The 21,309-nt window shown below is 35.7% G+C and overlaps 1 protein-coding gene across 1 annotated transcript in view; it reads right to left on the reverse strand.

Moving 5' to 3' along the window:
• The window catches only part of LOC148952970 (uncharacterized), a 100,976-nt gene that overhangs the window by 17,264 nt on the left and 62,403 nt on the right, over positions 1-21,309 (reverse strand). The window contains exons 13-17 of the mRNA XM_089087841.1: positions 20,888-21,043; positions 15,927-16,166; positions 15,025-15,232; positions 12,099-12,271; positions 11,553-11,843 (exon numbers count right to left, since the gene is read on the reverse strand). Of these exons, the coding sequence (XP_088943967.1) occupies positions 11,553-11,843; positions 12,099-12,271; positions 15,025-15,232; positions 15,927-16,166; positions 20,888-21,043 (1,068 nt within the window). The remainder of the gene's footprint in view (positions 1-11,552; positions 11,844-12,098; positions 12,272-15,024; positions 15,233-15,926; positions 16,167-20,887; positions 21,044-21,309) is intronic.

The following is a 21,309-nucleotide window of genomic DNA, read 5'->3' on the forward strand; positions in this document are numbered from 1 at the left end:
GACCATAGTACTGCATTTTAGTGCCCGTAAATTATTGTAAGAAGAACTAAGCTCAGGTTTCTTAGCGAGACGAACTCCAGTTTCATCGCCTCCAGCGAATTAACCGCGGGCTTTTTTTAGATTCAAATACAATTGGGTGGAGGTTGGTGACCTCTTAACAGTATCACTATTGGCTTTAGTTAAAAAATGTTCCTGTAGGAAAACTATATCATAATCAAGAAGCTCATCAATAAGAAGATCTTTGTCTTTGGTTCCGTTAATATTAAGTGAAACAAAGCGAAATCTATTGCCACTAGGAATCATTTTTTATCCTTATTCAGAGCTTTTTTTAACACTGGGCATCTGAGAATATAGGAAACATGATTTCCCCCGCAGTTGGCGCAATTCGGGCCTTCAGTGCAAGGATTATTACGTGTGTTACAATGTCCACCATTGATTAGTCGATGGGAGTGGGCAATTTCCGACAATGTGGTTCGGCGATTGACAACGGTAACATCTACGAGGTAACTTTTGGAAAGGTCTAATTTTAAAAAGCTCGTATCCCACATGCAAACCCTCATTTATAGCTTTATTTAAGGTAGCATCGTCTAGAAATTCAAGGCGGGAGGATCTGGAATTTCCAATTTTAGTTGCATAAACAAGACCGGGAATCATACTAATAAGCTCTGATTTTTGCAGAAGAACAGGGATGTTGCTCACAATACCAAACACTTTTTGATTAAGGACATGAGAGGATACATTTAGCTGACTAGTTGCAGCGGTAGCAAGAGAGACGGCTGAGGCTTTATCTCGGGTATGGACTACCCACCTTTTCTTGACAGGATCAGATCTCACACTTACGATAACATTATGACCATCCAGGGTATCAAGGGTCTCTTTGCGCTCAATAGGATGTCTGAGGTCAGTAGGTGTTTTTTTTTTAGAATAACTGCATGAACGGTTTTGAAGAGATAGCAAATTCTTGCATTAACGACGAAAGATATCAAGCTCTTCGAGGCAGGACAGTTGTCGCACACTCAGATTAAGAGCATAACTCAGACAAATAGGAGTTTACACAGCAACTCAACGCACAAAAAGCATCGGCAGGAATAAGTGGTACTTCACTAGGGTGGCGGATAACAAAGACTGGCAGACCAACATCATCAGCATCATATTTTGCAATAGTATCGATAATATCAGAGACACTATTAATAAACACATTTGTACCCCCTCTCATAGCTTGAATTTTTCCAGCATGGCAAAACTGGAAGATTTGCTTCCTCGCTTTAGAGACCTGTATAACCGTGAAATATTTAGACGTATATTTCTTAAAAAGATATGGAAGAGCCTTTTTCGATACTGTTGTGGACAAAATTAAGAACAGGACAATAAACGAGTGATCCAGCAGTCCACGCCATCAGCACCGAATGCTGAATACATACATAGTGAAAGAACCTAGGAACAAGGGAAGTGTAAGGACCCCCTCAACTGTCCCCCGCAATTTACGGGTAACTTAATACCGGCTAGTACAATACGTCGCTTGCGGGAGGTTCCTTCCCCTCTTCTGCTTGTTCTCAGTACGCTTCTTAACGATAAGAAATCAAAACTGGCGTTATAAAAATTGGTACTATATTTAATATACTATATTTTATAATTGGATGGCGTGCCAATCTACCAGAGAAAAAAGATGGCGCTGGTGCAAATACCCAGGGAAATGGGATTATTCTAGTAATTAGAGAAGGTCATACAAACACTACTTGGCAAAATATCTATCTTTAGAGGGTAAACAACAACAGGAAAAAAACCTTAAAATAATTCAGAAACTTTTTCAAGTTACCAGCAAAGATGCAAACTTAGTCACAATAACATTGAACATAAGATAGATGGCATTGATCTTGATCGATATTTTGGTATTTGGTGTATGCGATCGATATTTTAAAGGCGTTCGATTTCATTATTTATTCACAGGCTATTCTTTCTCTATATAGCTTAGCAACTCCATCACCGTTTGGGAAGGTGTGAGGCAATGCCCCGTGCTTGTTCTAGCTCGTTTCAATAATGCCATCCCAACCGTTTCTAAAAATATTCCTCCATTCATGATTGAGCCCTGTATGCCACCCGCCTGTTAAACAGACAATATTTTTCTATTATCAGACGATCGCCAAGTTCTCGGAAATAGAGTTGACTTAGTCTGCTCTGGTATCAACGAGATTGGGCTCCAGGTAACCTTTCAGCAAATGGGAAAAATGGGCTTCGGGAGTACTGCTAAAGAGGTTTTAGTTGTCTTCGACCATGTCCAACACATCATCTAACATGGCAATCTCACAAAGTTAAAGAAGCTACATTTCATCATCCATTAATATCGTTTCATCTGCCCCAAAAACATCTTCATAGCTGAACTAATTTTGCATGGTATTATCTACTCCTTATTTGCCCCACTTCATCTGAAGCATTTCCAAAATTATTTGCCCCATTTTCCACCATGCGGTGTGTTCAAGTGTGGTCTTAAGCTACAGATCGAAGTTTGTTTGAAGTCAGTGGTCTTTCTGGAGGTGATCGATCAGACATATTTCTAAATGAAAATGAAAATTGAGAAAAGTAATTTTCTAGCTAATAAAAATTGGTAAAAGAATACAAATTTAAGAAAAAAGAAAGAAAAACGCTGAAATTCTTAAAAATTACTAGAAAAATCCTTTTTGTCATAGAAAAAACTGTAATAGAGACCATCTATATTTTCAGCCCAATAAATTGTTAAAAATAAAATGTTCTAAATACAGGTACTGTATTTCAAATGCTTAAAAATAAGTTGGAAATATTTAAGTTCGAAAAATTACAGAGTTCGAATACTTTCTTAACAAAACTTACAGTTTGGTGTACAGATACGGTATTATAAAGACGAGAAAAGAAAATTTCAAGTATTTTGATGTTCCAAAGAGATTACTACAAAAATTGTTGCCGTATGTTCAGTGAGAACAAGGCAAAACAATTTTGATCACTCACCTCTTGCTCACCAACGGCTTCTCCATAAATCAGTTCCGCACTTCTTTCATTTGAATCTTTGTTTGATAAGATTTTTCACTTCTATTCTGGTTGTAATTTGTTTAATGAATGGATTATCAATTACCTACCCGTTTGTTATATAGAATGTTGACGCGTGTTCACACCTCTCTTTCAGTAAATGTGATTCCTCAAACAACACAATGAATTTCGACGCTACACTATTTCCGATTCACAGAACCCAAAAATTCATCAGCAATCACAATTAATTCAGCCACCAGCCATAGGAAAAACACATGAGATTCACGTGGCTGCTCCCCCATACCCAACTAATATCCTAAAAAGGTGTATTCATCAATGATTAATACATGAAATTTTTCCATATCTGTCGCAAATCCTTCCCATAGCAACTATGACAAATATAATGTTAACGAGAAATTTCTAAATCGATGTATAAATTTAGGACGGAGGGAGGGGATACAGGAAAACACAAAAAGATATATGCCGGGGTCACAGGGAAACCCTCCACCTGAAAATTCAAGCTCAACTAGGATCCTTAAACATCTTCCCAAGAAAAAAAAAACAAAAAAACGGAAATGTCTTAATATTCGCAGATCAAGAAAAAAGGTGTATGTGCTAGATCTGCCAATATTTAGTTTGGATAAACGAAGGTAAATCTCATATATGAGTTCAATGACATTTTTAAAGGTTGTCAGAAAGCTCTAAAAAGACGCCAAAGAAGGTTCCTGAGGTTCTTGTAGAACTTTAACGATGATCTTTATTTAAATTTCTCGACATATTCGGTTTTTCAAAGGTGGGAATAATTCCTGAAAATGGTTCAGTCTCAGATTCCCCTGAGAACACTGCTTCGTCAGCTTATCCCATGTACTTGACAATCATAAGCAGGGCAACTAACTCCCCTCTCGCGCCCATCATTTCCCCAAACACATCTAATCAAAATTTTGAGATAGCCATTTTGTTCAACGTAGTTGAAAGTTCTGAAATTATGTCTTTGAGGCTGACAAGCCCCTAACACCCCTCAGGGCAAGGGTTGCAAGTTATGCCCTGGGGGTATATCAGGTTTTTAAAGATAGCGTTTTTGTAGAAACTTCAAAAGGGGCTCATTCGATTGGAAATTGAAAGGGCTAGTGCCCTTTTTTAATAGTCGAAAGTGATAGGAGGGCAATAACCCTCCTCTTGCGCCCACCGTTTCCCCAAACACATCTAATCAAAATTTGGAGATAGCCATTTTTCTCAACCTAGTTGAAAGTCCTGGAAATTATGTCTTTGAGGATGACACCCCCCCCCAGCTCTCAGGGCAAAGGTTGTAAGTTATGCCTTGGGGGAATATAAAGTTTTTATAGAAAGCGTTGTTGTAGAAACTTCAAAAAGGGCACATTCAATTAGAAATTGAAAGGGCTAGTGCCCTTTTCAATAGTCAAAAGTGATTGGAGGGGAGCTTACCCCCCTCTCACGCCCACCATTTCCCCAAACACATTCAATCAAAATTTTGAGATGGTCATTTTGTTCAACGTAGTTTAAAATTTATAAAATTAGGTATTTGAGGATGACAACCAACCAAAACCCCCGGGGCAAGGGTTGTAATTTATGCCCTTGGGGCATATAAGGTTTTACATGGAAAGTGTTTTCGTAGAAACTTCAAAAAGGGCTCATTCGATTGGAAATTGAAAGGACTAGTACCATTTTTAATGGTCGAAAGTGATTGGAGGGCAACTAACCCCCTCTGACGCCCACCATTTCCCGAAACACATCCAACCATAATTTTGAGATAGCCATTTTGTTCAACATAGTTGAAAGTTCTGAAAATTATGTCTTTGAGGATGACCAACCCCTCACACCTCTCAGGAAAAGGTTTGTAATTTATGCCCATGGGGCATATAAGGTTTTTATGGATAGTGTTGTCGTAGAAACTTCTAAAAGGGCTCATTCAATGGGATATTGAGAGGGATAATGCCCTTTTTAAAAGTCGGAAGTGATTGGACGGTAACTAACCCCTCTCTCATGGCCACCGTTTCCTTAAACACATCTAATCAAAATCTTGATACAGCAATTTTGTTCAACGTAGTTGAAAGTTCTGGAAACGAGGTCTTTGAGGATGACACCCCCCCCCCCACAGCCCTAAGGGCTACGGTTGTAAGTTATTCCCAGGGGGCATATAAGGTTTTTATAGAAAGAAGTGTCGTGGAAACTTCAAAAGGGCTCATTCGATTGGAGATTGAAAAGGCTAGTGACCTTTTTAATAGTAGAAAGTAGTTGGAGGGCAACTAACCCCCCTCTCACACTAACCATATTCCCAAACACATCCGATCTAAAATTTTGAGATAGCCATTTTTTTCAACGAAGTTGACAGTTCTGGACATTAGGTCTTTGAGGATGACAACCCTCCACAGCCCTCATGGTAAGGGTTGTAAGTTATGCCCTGGGGGCATAAAAGGTTTTTATAGAAAGCACTTGTTGTAGAAACTTAAAAGAGGGCTCATTCGACTGGAAATTGAAATTATGCCCTGTAAATTAAGGTTTTATAGAAAGCATGATCATATAAAGTTTGGAGGGGGCTCATTGGATTGGTAATCAGACGCTCTAGTGCTCTTTTTCAGAGTCAAATTGATCGGAGGGCAGCTATCCCCCTTCCTTACACAGACACGTCGTATTGTCCCGAAATACATCTAAGAAACCTTTTGAGACAGCCATTCTATTCAAAATAGTCTAAATATCATATATCAAGTCTTTTGGGGTTGAAACAAACCCCAGATATTAGGGGCAAGGGTTGTAAGTAATACCCAGGGGGTATTTAAGGTGTTTATGGAAAGGATTGTTGTTTAACTTTAGAAGAGGCTCCTAAAAAAGAGTATTCCTAAAGAGGCTTCCCTAAAAAAGAGTATGTCAATATAAAACGAACATAAATTAATTAGAAAAAAACTTTTTCTACAAAATAAGCTTTTCAAAAACAGTAAAGAACTCTATTAAACCAAAAATGAGCAAAAATAGAATCAAATAATCTACCAAGCATACAACTATCACAAAGCAGTATCAATAAATAAATGAAACCTAAAACGAACAGAAATTAAAATCAATAACAGAGTAAAACTCAAAACGAGCAGAAATTAATATGAGTAGGGTTCTAAACCCCTATGCTTTCTAAAAGTCAGAATATAATTTGTAGTTTACTGAAAAAAATTCTTTTAAATGTTTTTATCTTTATAACTTTAAGGAATAAAAAATTAATTAAGATTTTAAGGAATAAATATCAGTATATGTATATTAAACTGACAATGCACTTTTTTCAGTAAATTCATTTGAATTTTTTTTTTCAGTAAAGCACAAATTATATTCTGGCTTTTAGAAAGCATAGGGGTTTTGGACCCTACTCATATTAATTTCTGCTCGTTTTGAATTTGACTCTATTATTTATTTTAATTTCTGTTTGTTTTTGGTTTCGTTTGTTTATTGATACTGATTTGTGGTAGCTGTATCCTTGATAGATTATTTGATTCTATTTTCGTGCATTTTTGGTTTAATGGAGTTCTTTATTTTTTTTTGAAAAACTTATTTTGTGGAAAGTTTTTTTTTAATTAATTTCTAAAAATAGATCAACTTATTATCATAGGCGGCGCATGCATGCGCTACGTAGGGATGCTAAAGCCTATGCTACTCTATGGGACTATATGACCCTAAAGGGCGAGCTGCCCCTAATAAAAAGCAATGTGGGTACAATACATTATTTATATTTTTAGTGTGTTTTTTTTTTTTTTACCGAGTCACTTCAAATAGAATGAGAATGACAACCCACCACAGCCCCCAGAGCAAGGGTTGTAAGTTATGCCCTGGGAGCATATAAGGTTTTTATAGAAAGTGTTGTCGTAGAGACTTCAAAAAGGGCTCATTTGATTGGAAATTCAAAGGGCTAGTGCTATTTTTAATAGTCGAAAGTGATTGGAGGGCAGCTAACCCCCCTCTCACGCCCACTATTTGCCCAAACACACCCAAAATTTAAAAGAAAATTGAAGGGAAAGATGGCTTAAGTCAAAACACACTATGCGCAAATAGGCTGTCAAAAGGGCATATTTGGGGAATGGCTTAGGGTATTAAGTAAGAACTCTCAGGGAATGCTTAGGCGGAAGCTCAGTTGACTAAAGGGAAATACGTGCACACTACTACTAATATTGCAACTAGTACTTCTGATGCAACTAGTAGTAATGCAAAGAGTATTAAGGTGGAAATTTCAGGAGATATTGAGGGAGAAGTTGAGCTAAATTAAAATACACTCAGCAATGGCTTAAAGTATTAACTTGAAACTTACAGGATATCTTGAGGTGAATTTTGAACTAACCATAACGCACTATGTAAGTACTACTACAGCTATTACTGCTACGATTATCGCAACTAGTAAGGTTAATGGTAAAAAGGTAAAACTACAAGGCAATTTTTAGGGGAAGTTACAATTAAATCGAAAGAAGCTATTTGCAAGCAGGTTTTTGAAATGACTTATAAGCAGTATCCTAGAAACGGCAAAGAGTATTAATTTGAACTTTTTGGGCATGTTGAGGGGGGGGGGGTTGTTAAACTAACCAAAGGGCACTATGTACATGATACCACTATTGCTACTATATTACTGCTACGACTACTACCTCTAATGAGTCTAAGGGTAATGAGGTAAAACTTTCAGGGAATATTTAGGGGGATTTTGAACAAAAATAAAAACACACTGTGCGGCTTCAGCTTACCAAAAAGATGTATGAGCAATTTTTCAGTAGCATTGTAGGGCATTAAGTTTACACTTTCAGTGCGTGTTGAGAAGTATGTTGAACTAACCAATAGGCCCTTTGTGCATACTGCTACTACTGCTACTGCTGCTACAATTACTACAACTACTGTTAATACTAAGGATGAGAAGATGAAACTTTCAGGGATTTTTGGGGGGATATTTTAAGCACATACTGCTCAAAAGGCACTATGTGCGTTCTACTACTGCTGAAACTCGTACTACTACCACTGCTACTACAACTACCACTATAACTGCTCCTACTACTACGACTACTACAACTACTACTCCGACGACAGCTGCTAGTACTACTAAAGCTAAGGGTAAAGTGGCGAAACTTTCAGGTAATGTTGAGTGGGATGTGAATTAAATTGGAATACGCTAAGTGGTTGCCGGTTATTAAAAGGGCGTAACAGCTATATCTTAGGAACAACTTAGAGCATTAAGTTGAAACTTTCAATGCATGTTATGGGGATGTTAAACCAACCAAGATACTATATGCATAATACTACTACTATTACTTCTACTGCTACTAATATTACTACTAATAAGGCCAAGGCTATAAAGGAGAAATCTCCAGGAAATGTTGAAGGGTATGTCAAATTATTTAAAACATGGTATATGTATGAGAGCTATCAAAAAGCCATATCTACAGTATCTAACGAACGACTTAGAGCATTAATTTGAATCAGGAATCAGGGCATTAATTCAGGGCATGTTGAGGGGTAGGTTAAACTAATGAAATTCAACTATATTCATACTGCTACTACTACTAGTAGTAGTTCTATCGCTATTAGTTAAACTAGTACTAAGACATATGGTATTAATGGGACTGTTGAGGGAAATGTTGAGCTAACTAAAGGACTGTATGTGCATGCAGATCATCAAAAGAACGTTTCAGCAATATTTCAGACACAGCTTAAAGTAAGGAGTTGAAACGGTCGGAGAGAATGCTGAACTATACCAAAAAGGCACAATGTGAATACTATTACTGATTACAACTAAAGTGCATCCAGGTTTTCAAAATAGACCAGGTTGTCAAGATATCCATGCGGAATATCTTAAGATTAGAACAGCCTAGAAAGTAAAAACTTTCACGGAAGAAACTATCTCAAGAACGACTGAGGGTATAAAGTTGGAATTCAAGGTCTACTGTTATTACTACTTCTGCTCTTACTATTGAACTGAATCCAAAGAGTGAAAATACATCCGGTTTCTCAAAATAGTATAGATGCTACCACTTAGAAACAGAATAGGGTATCAAGTCTTATTTTTCAGGAAAAGTTGAGGAGCTCTGCAACTAAATAAAAAAAAAATGCTATGTGTATCCAGAATTTCAAAAGGGCGTATATTATTAAATGTCGGTGACAAATTTTGTCCAACATTTAAATAGTCAGCCAAAATCCAGATACTTATAGAAAAAATATCGAAAGATTAAGAATACTCTTTTCTTTACCAATCACGAAGACTATGTCACTTAAAAAAAGATATTAATTTAAAATAACTTATTCCGCAAAAAAAGAAAAATAAAGAGCTCTATTAAACCAAAGATGAGCAGAAATAAAGTCAAATAATTTTCAAATCGTAAAACTACCATAAATCAACGCGATATGAACAGAAAGTACAATAAATAAACGAGTGAAAATCAGAAAGATCAAAAACTCATAGTAGTAGGGCTGACGCACCCGTGTCTTCTAAAGACGAGAACGTAATTTGCACTTTACTGAAAACAAAATACATTTTCAATATTTTCACTATTTTAACTTAATAAATCCAATATTATTCACATTTTCAGGAATGAATATCAGTATACATATTAAACCTTAGATATAAATTCTTTTTTTTCAGCCATTTTATTGGTTATGATGGCGATTTTCTTTCTTGATATTATGAGAAATAGAAACAAAAAGCTCCAAAACAAAGACTATTATCAGTAAAGTGCAAATTATGCTCTGGAGCAGGGGGGGGGGCAGTTCCACTACTATTAGTTTCTGCTCGTTTTGAGCTTGACTCGGTTATTTATTGTATTTTCTGTTCGTTTATGGTTTAATTTATTTATTGACAAATAATTATGGTAGTTTTACCCTTGCAAAATTGTTTGACTTTATTTCTACTCATCTTTGGCTAAAGATAGCTCTTTATTTTTCGTTGAAAAACTTACAATGTGAAACAGAGTTTGTTTAAAATTAATTCATAAAATATGATTGAATAGTATAATTTGGATACTTTCAGTCAATTTTCTTAAAATTATCGTACATTTAGAGTGGCTATCAAAAGGAACTTACTGAATGATATGAAGTCTCACCATAAAATCTAGTGTGCTCATGACAAAAGGTAAACACTGAAATAACAAGAAAGGCCGAATTTTCCGAGGTATTCCCGTTCACTGGCCTTAGAAACCTATGAAAAAGTGGCCAACCGTAAACGAATTGCTATATAAATGATTGGTCACCAGCCAACCAAAAAATATATGCCAACTCCGATCCAAAAAGTCTTATGCTGTAGTTCTTTCATAAACCTGAGCTTCTTTTTAGGTTGAATTTGAGGTTTAGGGAAAAATGTTGAGAGAGTAAATAAAAGCAAATGTGATCAGATGTGTCATTTCTACCCTTTTTTCTTAATGAACATGAAGCTAAATTTTAAAGTCAAGAGAATTGTTTGGGACCCAAAGCTCTAAGGAAGAGTGAGACTAAGGGAGACAGAATGTGCGAAAAAGGTCTCAAAGAAATTGCTATATAAATGATCCTTTCACTAGCCGAATTAAAAATACGAGCGGATTCTCAATCTGGAAAGTCTACCGCTTTAACTCTTTCAAAAATCTGAGGTTTTTGAGGATGAGGCTTAAAAATGTTGATCGAGTAAATACCAGCCAATGTGACGACATATGTCATCTCTACACATTTTTTTTATGAATATGAAACAAAATATTTGAAGTCAAAAGAACTGTTTGGGACTCAAAGCTCGGAGAAAGAGTGAGGTTAAGAGGGAGTTCGTAGGCATATACTAAACTTGGTCCATGGCAACAACATTTACAGTCTCGAGTCGGTGACAAGGGCCAATACTGGGTCCAGGTGAAGAGAAGTATGCCAGGAACCTCCATTCTCTCTTCACCTGGGGAGGAACCTCCATTTTTTTTTAAAGTGAGTAAGAATGAGGAGGGGCAGCATTTATATTATCAAGATATTTTTCAACATAAAAAAAAACAATTCCGTCAAATAGCTTCCCTTAGCTGAGACGAAACATTAGTTTCCAAATAGGCAACCAATACACTCAGACATAATGTAGCCGAGCTGCACAAGCATTATTTTGGAGATACACTGATTTAAGATTTAATGCAAAAATTCTACTGGCTATTTCTTAGCAATGATCCTGAGTTTTATTAACTTATTGATCAAGTTAAACTAATCTGGTGTTTTGATATCACAGTCATACATGACTTTTAAATGCAGTAATCCGATTTATCTACTGAATTGCTCATTTTCCCAATCTTCTAGGGTCAGCAGCTCGATTTTTTTTTTTTTTTTTTTTTTGACTTGCGTCACTTTCAAATAAGTTTGTTATATGTAGCAAGTAAATTAAGAATATCTAAACAGAACAGGCATCCAAAGCCAAGTTTTAAGAAGTAGGATAAAAAAACTTGGAGGGAAGGCCGAGAAGAGAAGTGCTCAAACCACATTAAGCTTATTTTTGGCCCCCATTTCCAAACAATCTTGAGAGAAAGATTCTATGTAACAAGAAAAAAGACATCCGTACCTCTCCTTTTTGCTCAAATATATCGAAATTAATTCCATACCTTCGTCACTGATATCCTCCTCATCAGAATCAGAAGATTCATAGTAAACGGCATTATTCTTCCTTCGTCTAAGAACCGATTTTTCTTGATCAGCGTGTGTTGAGTGGGTTATCAAAACAGGTGTTTTTTCGTTGTGTCCTTCAGATTGTGGAAGCGTAACTACTGGCTTTTGGTTGCTCAGGATTAGCTGATTGGAGACAAGAGATTGTTCTGCAGTGTCCATAACTACAGATGCAGAGGGCACGTTGATATTCTGTATCTTTACAGATGTTAGGTTATCAGCTATGATATCTGTAATCATAAAAGACATGGTACTTGGTTAAAATATTTAACCTTACTTATTTTACAATGTTTCTTATTAGATTTTCAGTAAAATAATAAAATTTAAATAAAACTAAGCCATTCACAAAAATATAGTCATACTTTCACTTCTTTCGCGTTTCCATAAAAGTAACGCATGGTAACTAGATCATTTTTATTTACTACACTTAAATGACACGTTTAGGTAACATAGATGTATTTTCTTAAAAAACAACAAGTACTTACCACGGGATATAGAAGGCATCACTGGGCTATCAGGCACAGGCGGATCTGAAGCCATTACTCTACTTTCAAAAGAAGAAGATGTACTGTCCACAAAATTGCTACTTCCAGCCTCATAACTCCCATAACTGTTGTAAGAGTGGGTTGGATAGGGACTTACGTTCCCGTCACTATACCTGAAATTAAATAAGACAATATTATAACAAAAGAATAATGAATTGGTAGGTATTTGCCGTGACAAAGGGGCACCAATTCGCAAAAATGTGGAGTAGAGGAGGGGGTAAGAACGTTTTCAATTTTTTTTATTGCATCTATACTATTTTGAGAAACCAGATGTATTTTCACTCTTTGGATTCAGTTCAATAGTAAGAGCAGAAGTAGTAATAGCAGTAGACCTTGAATTCCAACTTTATACCCTCAGTCGTTCTTGAGATATTACTGAGACGTCTTATTGAAAACGAGCATAAGAATAGTCGCCTTTGATTTGATTTTAAAGGTACATAAGCTTTCCGTGAAAATTTCTACTTTATAGGCTGTTCTAATCCTAAGATATTCCGCATGGATATCTTGACAACCTGGTCTATCTTCAAAACCTGGATGCACTTAAGCTATTCTGATTTAGTTCAATTATAGCATTAGTAGTAGTAAAAATGGTAGTAATATTGGTAACACTGGGAATCTCAGCTTAATAACCGTAGGCATTGCTGGGATATTGCTAATACACCACTTTGATAACCCAGATGTACATACTGTGTTTTTATTCAGTTTGACACCGCCCTTACCACTTTCTCTAGCTAATATCAAGTATTAGCAACAATAGTATTCATAGTAGCAGAATCAATAGTAGGAGTATTAGGGATAGTTAATGATAGCAGTAGTAGTACTAGTTGTTAGCAGTAATAGTATTCACATTGTGCCTTTTTGGTCCAGATCGACATTCCCTCCGGCAGTTTCAACTCCTTACTTTAAGCTGTTTCTGAGATAAAGCTGATACAATCTTTTGATGACCTGCATACACATACAGTCCTTTAGTTAGCTCAACATTCCCCTCAACAGTCCCTGAAATCTCAACATTAATACCAAAAATCTTAGTACTAGTTTTACTAATAGCGATCGAACTACTACTACTAGTAGTAGCAGCATGATCATAATGAAATTTCATTAGTTTAACCTACCCCTCAACATGCCAGAAAGATTCAAGTTAATACTCTAAGCAGTTCGTAAGATACTGCAGATATAGCCTTTTGATAGCTTTCATACACATACCATCTTTCAAATAATTTGACATACCCCTCAACATTTCCTGGAAATTTCCTTTATAGCCTTGACCTTATTGGTAGTAATATTCGTAGCAGTAGAAGTAATAGTAGTAATGACTGTAAATTGAACAGTGTCATGCCCATTGGGACAAAAATGGATGCCGGGTTTTGCTAAATTTAACGGTCTGATTTTCCTGTTAACCCAGTCACGAACTGATTAGTAAAAAGTGATATAATTCGATCACTTTCATCCAATCAAACACGATTCCACGCTACTATTGGTTCAAATTTGAGACAAATGGTACAGTTTTTAATTCCCACCTTCGAACGAACGTACATTGACAATGCGCACAGACCGGTCCAAAATATCGGTACTAGCGGATCATGCTTTTAAAATGGCCGTAATACGGATGGATCACGTTTGCCGCCCAGAAAATGTTTCAAGCAGCTCAGAAAAATAGCTTGTAACAACCCGCAAAATTTTCTACCGTAGGGATATACCTTGCAGTACAGATAGAAAATGACTGTGAATTCACTAGGTTTTTTCATGGACTGATGGCCCCCTTTTGACAAGTTACGATTCGGAACACAATATTTGCATTCAGTCTGTTGTCTAAAATAGTGTCTTCAAAACTAACCCAAAGTTTCTTTTATGCTGGACGTACTTTCTTCAATTGAAACAACTTCTTTAACGCAACGTATTTCATTAGATCAAAATAATCTTTATGCCCTTCCTTTGTTTTCTTTATACACCCAAACCCATTTTTTCAAACCATCACTTTGACTAGTTAATCTAGAAACAGAGGAATAATATTCTCCTTTAAAATTTCGACTAAAATTCGACCAAATGTATCAAACTTCCGACCAAAATGTATCCTTTCTTCCGGTACGACCGTGATTCACTTGCTGACTTGAAAATATATATGGATTTTAAATTTCAATCAGTCGATAAATAAACCAAAATTTCGATATTTTTCAAAACTATTTTTGCAGGGTCAATGTTTCTCTTACCCCAATCTGTTACTACATCCCTACTTGGCTGTCTTGAGAACCTTTATTTCTTTCACTTAGGAAAGAAATAAATTACCTTTACGAAGAAACTCGGGGAAAGAATGAAAAATTTGAGCTATTATTAGTTATAAGGATTTCAAGGTTAGTGAACATTTAGCAATTTTATTTTAATGTAGCAGACTTAAATATAAAAATAGATGATCCTAAAATATCAGAAAGGTTGTCCAGATTAACTAACTGACCGCAAGAGGCTGTGATGGTCCAGATCGGGCGGGAGTGAGGTCCAAAAGGGCATTTCCAGGTCAAAGTCTTTCCTGGAGTTCAGGGAGGAGCATAGACACAGATCCAATAATGCGAGCTTATTTCTGGGACAAATTTACACTTCCAAAAAAGGGAAAAGAAGTATTAAAAAATATACAGCCTTATTTTTCGATAGGTCACCCATCCCTGACCTCCTCAAAATTAAACCAAAAGAATATCCTCAGGCAAAAGTCGCAACCAATATTGTATCTTTCGCATTTTTAACTCTGTTTCCAATAACAATATTAAACGACCTCAGATTCGGCGGGTCTGAGGGTAAGATGGAGGAGGCGTTGTCAGTATTTCAGACTTAAGAGAATCAAAGGCAAAAAAGAAATAAGGAAAAAAAAAAAACTTACGTTCCAGTATAAAGTTGATCGGATGAAGATGGCTGTTGATGATCATACAAAGAAGACTTTTGTCTTCTTTGTATGATGACTTTTGGTCCGAAGACTTTTGGTCCGCTGTCTGAAGACATTTGGTCCTCTCTCATTTGGGCCTTATGGAACATAACTTCATCTTCGGCCTTTTCTCTTCGCTTTTTCAAAATTCTCCCCAATTTCATAGCTAAAAGGAGAACAATTTAATGCTTTGAGAGAATTTCAAGATTTTCGGAAAATAGGTCATCTGACTTATTTTTTTCTTATTTTCTTTTTTTTACACACCTATTTTTATTTTGAAATAACCAAACATGAAGATTAAAAAAAAATTATTTATCTTAACCAGCTCAAGAATTATGATTAAATACGCATGTTAAGCTGAAAATTTTTAAAAATACATCAAATTGGAAAGAAAATGGTCATTAGCGACTCTTTTTGCTTTTCAGAAGAATCGGTTCCAATACTCCCCACAAGACAGTCTCAATTTAAGAACGCGTCATTGCAGCCCTCTCTCCGAAAATTTCAACTTTCGAAGGAGGGAGAAAAATTTTGATTTTGTGTTTTTTTTTGGGGGGGGGGGGGGGAATTTATCCAATTGTCACAGAAGATTACACGCAATAGCTGCTTATAGCTGCTGTCTGACAGGCTTCACGTCTATGTGTGCAGCTATTTAACCTTCATCACATACAAAATGCAGGATTTTCAAAGCTATTTATAGCAATATAGAATTTAAGCAATTCTTTCAATAGAGGGAGGGGAGCTATCAATGGTCCTCTGAAGGGCAAGACTATGAAAAAAAACTTGTTTTGTGACTCCTCATCCCCCTTACTGTTCAGTGACTTGATTGGAATGAAAGTACCTTGAAAAAAAAGCAAACTTACTATCTCTAGACATTCCCAATGCCAAACATTTTTGAAGTCGGCAATACTGACATCGATTTCGGTTGATTCTGTCGACCTCGCAATTCTTTTTTCCAATCAAGTTCCAAGGGCATTGATAGTTGATCTTGCTGCTTTGTGATCTTCTGAAAAATACTTTGCAGGCTTCACATGTTACGACCCCATAATGCACTCCACTTGACTTATCCCCACATACCTTGCAGGAGACAATTTCAATTTGAGCTAGAGACCAAAAAAGAACTTAAAAATCATAAGGTTCGGAAAAATTTGTCAGTATAATATTAGCCAAGGTAAAAGGCACATCATGTTAACAAATTTGAGACACATGGCACATTCACAGAAGGTCGCTTAGCCCCCTTACACCTGAAGTCATACTTTATATAATTGACAGTTCAAGGCACACACTTAAATTTTATACTATGCTAATGGTTGCACACTTCGGCAAAACCTGGCTCTCGCCACTTTGTGTCAACAATTTTGAAAACGGGCCAAACCTTGGAGTCTGTACAATCTTTTTCTTGAAACACGCTGTAAAAATTGGAGTTCCCATTTGAAACTAGACCTTTAACACACGGAAGTAATTGCTACATTTTTTTCATTTTGGTATCCATGATGTTCTTGACGTACTATTGTCTATACAACAAGTGTATATATTTTTCGACCGAGCTGTATCAGTGTTTTGCAGGCTAATAAAATCATTAGGTCATTCATTCAACACCAGTGGCGGTTCTGGCCTCTCTTACGCCCAGGGCAAAACCCTAATTACCGCCCCTCCTCTGTCTCCTAAAACCTTCCAGGCTAAATTTATTAAAATTTTCCATTTATTTAAATAAACGGTCTACTTACTTTTATTTTCAAGGAGTGCTGATGAAGATATGGGAAAAATTAAAATTTCGGATTCAATCTTCTTATACTTGCTACCAACTGCACCTTCGACTTTATTTTAATAAAAATAAAATTTTAAAATGATTATAACCGTTAGATTATTTATTTGAAATGCCCCTAAAATTTATGCGTCCAGGACAAGTGCTCTGTCTCCCCCTAAAACCACCCCTGGTCATGACTGTCATTTGCGCAAAATTCTTCAGTCAATGTTGATGGTAGTTATGCAAAATTTAAATATAACTGGCATAATTTTAATAATAACTAACTAATCAGTGATAAAATAAAAATTTATAAATATGTGGAAGCCCAAGTTAATTTTCTCTAAAAGGGTTATACTGATTTCTTTTTTTCTGACAAGTACTGTACTTTTTTACGTTAAAACGAGCAAAATATACAACAAACTATGTAGAGGCCCCCCATCATGCTTAGACCCTGCCTAGAGTACTATGGTAAACTTCACCCTTTACTTATTGAGTCCAAGTAAATAGTTAATGTCTGTGTATATTGTCAGATTTTTATTTCCTACGTTTTCTTAAGCCCTAAAATAATAGAATACTTACAGTCAATGAATACTAACCCACCTAAATTAAGGGAGGCTCTCATCGATAGGCGGGAAGTTATTTCACGGAGGCGGAAAGCTGGCCAATAAAACAGGGAGTTTAGACGAAAACGTGGGGACAACTGCAAAATCTTGACTTTCCAAGAGAACCTCAAAAGACACCCTTCCCCCGTCCATGCCTGACATAATCCAGGTATTTCTTACGCATATTTTTGGCCTGGTCACCAATATTTGGCTACATACGATGTTAATTCTAAAGGTAAGTAAAACATGTGTATTCATACGAAAAGAAAGTTATGGTTGTTCAATTGCAAAGACAAGACAGAGCAGCTCTAATGTCTGCCAAAAGAATCCAAAAAATTGAGGAAGAAAACTAAATTCGTTTTCGTTTCCTTTGAGGCCAAATTGCTTTTATTACCTTAGTGAAAATTATGTATGCAGCTGGAGCAGCACCTACTCAGCGCTAAATTGAAGTAAAAAAAAAGACCTTAAAAAACAAGTAATGAAAATTTACTTGAGCCCACTAAGGATGCACTTGCGGTGCCAAAGTGGACATAAAGCTTCCATTCAGGGTAGTTGCGACGGGTTCAATTTTTGCTTAAGTGAACGTCTAATGTTACTTTTGGTGCATATAAATTTGGAACATTTAGTTTCGATTTCAAAATCTCCTAAGCTGGGTTATCTTCCAAAACAAAACTGTTAAATAGGGTATTTTGTATATACATCTTTAGACATAAAATGTTGGTATTGCACGTAACCAAATCATCTTTTTGATTGTCGATTCAAATTGTAGTGTCATAGCACTTAAGGAATTTGGGTTATGCAACCAATTGTGTCTTATGACCTTTGTGACTATTTATAGGGTTTGTGCCGGTACCACTAGCACAAAAATCTATCTTTCATTTATATTTCATCCTTTTCATTATGTACATGTTAGTAAAATATGGAGAAAAAGAATCCAAGAGATCAACATTTTGTGGAGAGCAGGGATGAAGGGAAAACCCTTCAGTTTTTCCTGTATGCGTGCTGGTATACAATAACAAGCTTTGATGAGGCCAAAATTGCAAACAAAATTCGTACATAAACGATACTTTGCTACAAGACGCATAATTTTTCCGGGACGCAATCCTGCAAAAGAGGGTGTTTATTATACCCAATATTTGGACCATAACACATTATGCTGTTTAAGGCCTGGTTTTCTTGTAAGGCTTTCCAGAAAATCCTGAAAGAAATTAATTAAAAAACAAAACTTTTCTGATAAAACTAAAAGGGAAGAAGATACTTAAAAGGAACAAAACTAATTGCTTCACAAGTTATGCAACATATATCTACAATTTTAGCACAAATTAACTGACCCGTAATATTTTTTTAAATTTCTAGAATCCTAAAAAAAAACAAAAAAATAGCGCTTTACTGAAAGCTGATCTCACTTGAAGGTTCGAGAGAAATTATAATTGCATACTTAAATTTACTGATTTCTTGGCTGGTGAAAGAGCACTGAGAGCCATACAGATCAGTCTTTAATTTTCTGCACGGTACCTATTTTCTGCTCCTAATCGTGTTTTGTAGAGTCGAGTTTTTGCTTCAGTAAAGCGCGAGTTTTTCAGAATTCTACATATTTAGGGACGTTTTACGAGTTGGTTTTTTTCAGGTTTTGTCAACAAATTTTTAAAATTTTAGTTACTATGGGCCGTGGTTTGCTCTTCGCTGCGTTGCGGCCATGTCTGCAAACACAATAAATTCATTCATTCATCCTACGATCGGTTATACCTCCTGCTACTCATTATACAGATAAAAAAAAACTGTTGCTTTAAGTTTCCATATTTTCTAATTAAAAAAAAAACACACTTCAAATATATATTCTGATTGGTCGCTCATGGATATCGTACTTGAAAGCTGGACATAGCACAACTCATCGAACTGCCACTAAAGTCGTGCGGAATTTCATATTTTTCCGTAGATGTGACTATAGTATGACTTGTGCATAATGCTGCGCATTCTTAAAATATGTAATAATTTCATGATGCATAGCCCAAGTTAAAAATATGAGAAGCACCCCACTAAGGTAAAACCTGCATGACAAAATAGATGATATGTTCATTATCTCATTACAGTAGATCACTTTGAACTACCTAACCCTCACAGTAAATAAAGGCCACACCTAAGCAAGCGGTAGCCTTCAAAGTGATTTCTTGCTCCTTTTAGATTAAAAACTTTCGAAAATACTATTAAAACCTGCAAAAACACTTTCTCAACATAGAAAGGGCAGCTAGTCGCGTAAGCAAGGATATAAGCTTTAAAAAATGAATCTTGGTCCAAGGCTCCAAAAATTTGCGAATAGGCCTCGAACCCTATCCACAAATGATATAAAAAAAAATGGACTTTTTGCTAATGTAATTGCCTAAAAATAATTAAGTTAGTCCTCTCTAGCTGAATTTGCATATAGTAATTGAACAGTGAAGGTTAGTTAACTTTAAAGGTCCTCTTCAAGGTTTATATTATTTAGCAACACCAAAATAAGTCAATACCTTTTTCAGGATTTCTCCAAATATTTTCAAAGACCTATTTACCAACATCATGAATGAGTCCAATATGTCCACCTTCATTAGCAAAATCAAAATGTCATTTCATCAAAAAACACTCAATAATAATAGCTTTTCTTATCGACGGATGTAGATTAAGGTCTATTTAGAATGAGATTTAGCCAATATAAGCTTTAAAAATCACCTAGATATAAACCCATTCATATTTAAATTTATACAATATCCAGAGCTAAATGAGACGGAATCCAAGCTCAATTCATTCGAAACTGATAAAGGTTCAGCCAACTAGAATTTCATTATCAAAGCTAGGTTATATAGAGACAAAACCTGAAAAATTAATGAAAACTTTAACTTCAAAATTCTGGCAATTTAAATTTCAATTTGCCAACATTATCAGTATTGAGTTTTAAGTGTTAGCTGGGTCTCAATGAAAGTACATGCCCCTCTGAATAGATTTTAGCGAATAAACAACAGTGACAGTTAAGGCTTGAAAGAACTAACAGTCTACACGTCCTTACAATGACTAATCGACACTAAATAAAAGTCAAGTACTTTATTGCGCATTTCGAGACTCGAAAATTTACTCAGAAGAAGCTGTATGAGATGTAATAAGTATGTTCTTGAAGTTAATATTTCATCAGTGATACATTTGTTCGTAATTTCTTCCTAAGCAATTATTAGAATAATGTTTTAACATGTTCTTCCATAAATTATAAAACCTCAAAAACCAAAATTTAATCGTCTTGCACTATAGAAACGTTGAAGAAGTTACAATTTCCTTTAATCCATCATTTTCAAACACAAACAAAAAATGCATCAAAAAATATAGCAACGACCATTTATGAAAGCCAGGCCTGTATCCTTAATGTAAAGCAGAATTTGGTTATGTAAAATATCTGGTTCTATTCGACAAAAGGAAACCGAAGAAAAATTAACTTAAAAAAATATATCCTTACCGTCAACAATTGGTGTAGTCATAGCAGACGATTCAAAGGAAACTTCGGTGGGACGAACTGCGACATCAAATAAAGTTTTGAAATTCGACTTGCAATCAGTAAAAGACGAAGGACATCCATAAGACAACACATCTTTAGCACATTGATCTACAGAAGCTTCATTTGAAAATATATTTTTGTTTTCCAAGCATTAAGAGTAGACAGTTAATGTATACAGTTTAATCATACTTGCAAAAAAAGAAAGAAAAACGAAAAACACTAAAATGAGTTAAAATTAGCTGTTAACATTTTCGGGCCACCATGGAAAATAAAAATAGGAGAAAAAGAAGTAATGTCAACTTAAAGTAAGAGATATAAAAAACCCAGTGCAGGACAAGCTTTCACCTAGCGATCGCGCAAAAAGAAAAATAAGAATAAATTTG

This window comes from Artemia sp. Qi Xiang Cuo, chromosome 4 (genome assembly GCF_049724085.1).
Source record: "Artemia sp. Qi Xiang Cuo chromosome 4, ASM4972408v1, whole genome shotgun sequence".
NCBI classification, from domain to species: domain Eukaryota; kingdom Metazoa; phylum Arthropoda; class Branchiopoda; order Anostraca; family Artemiidae; genus Artemia; species Artemia sp. Qi Xiang Cuo.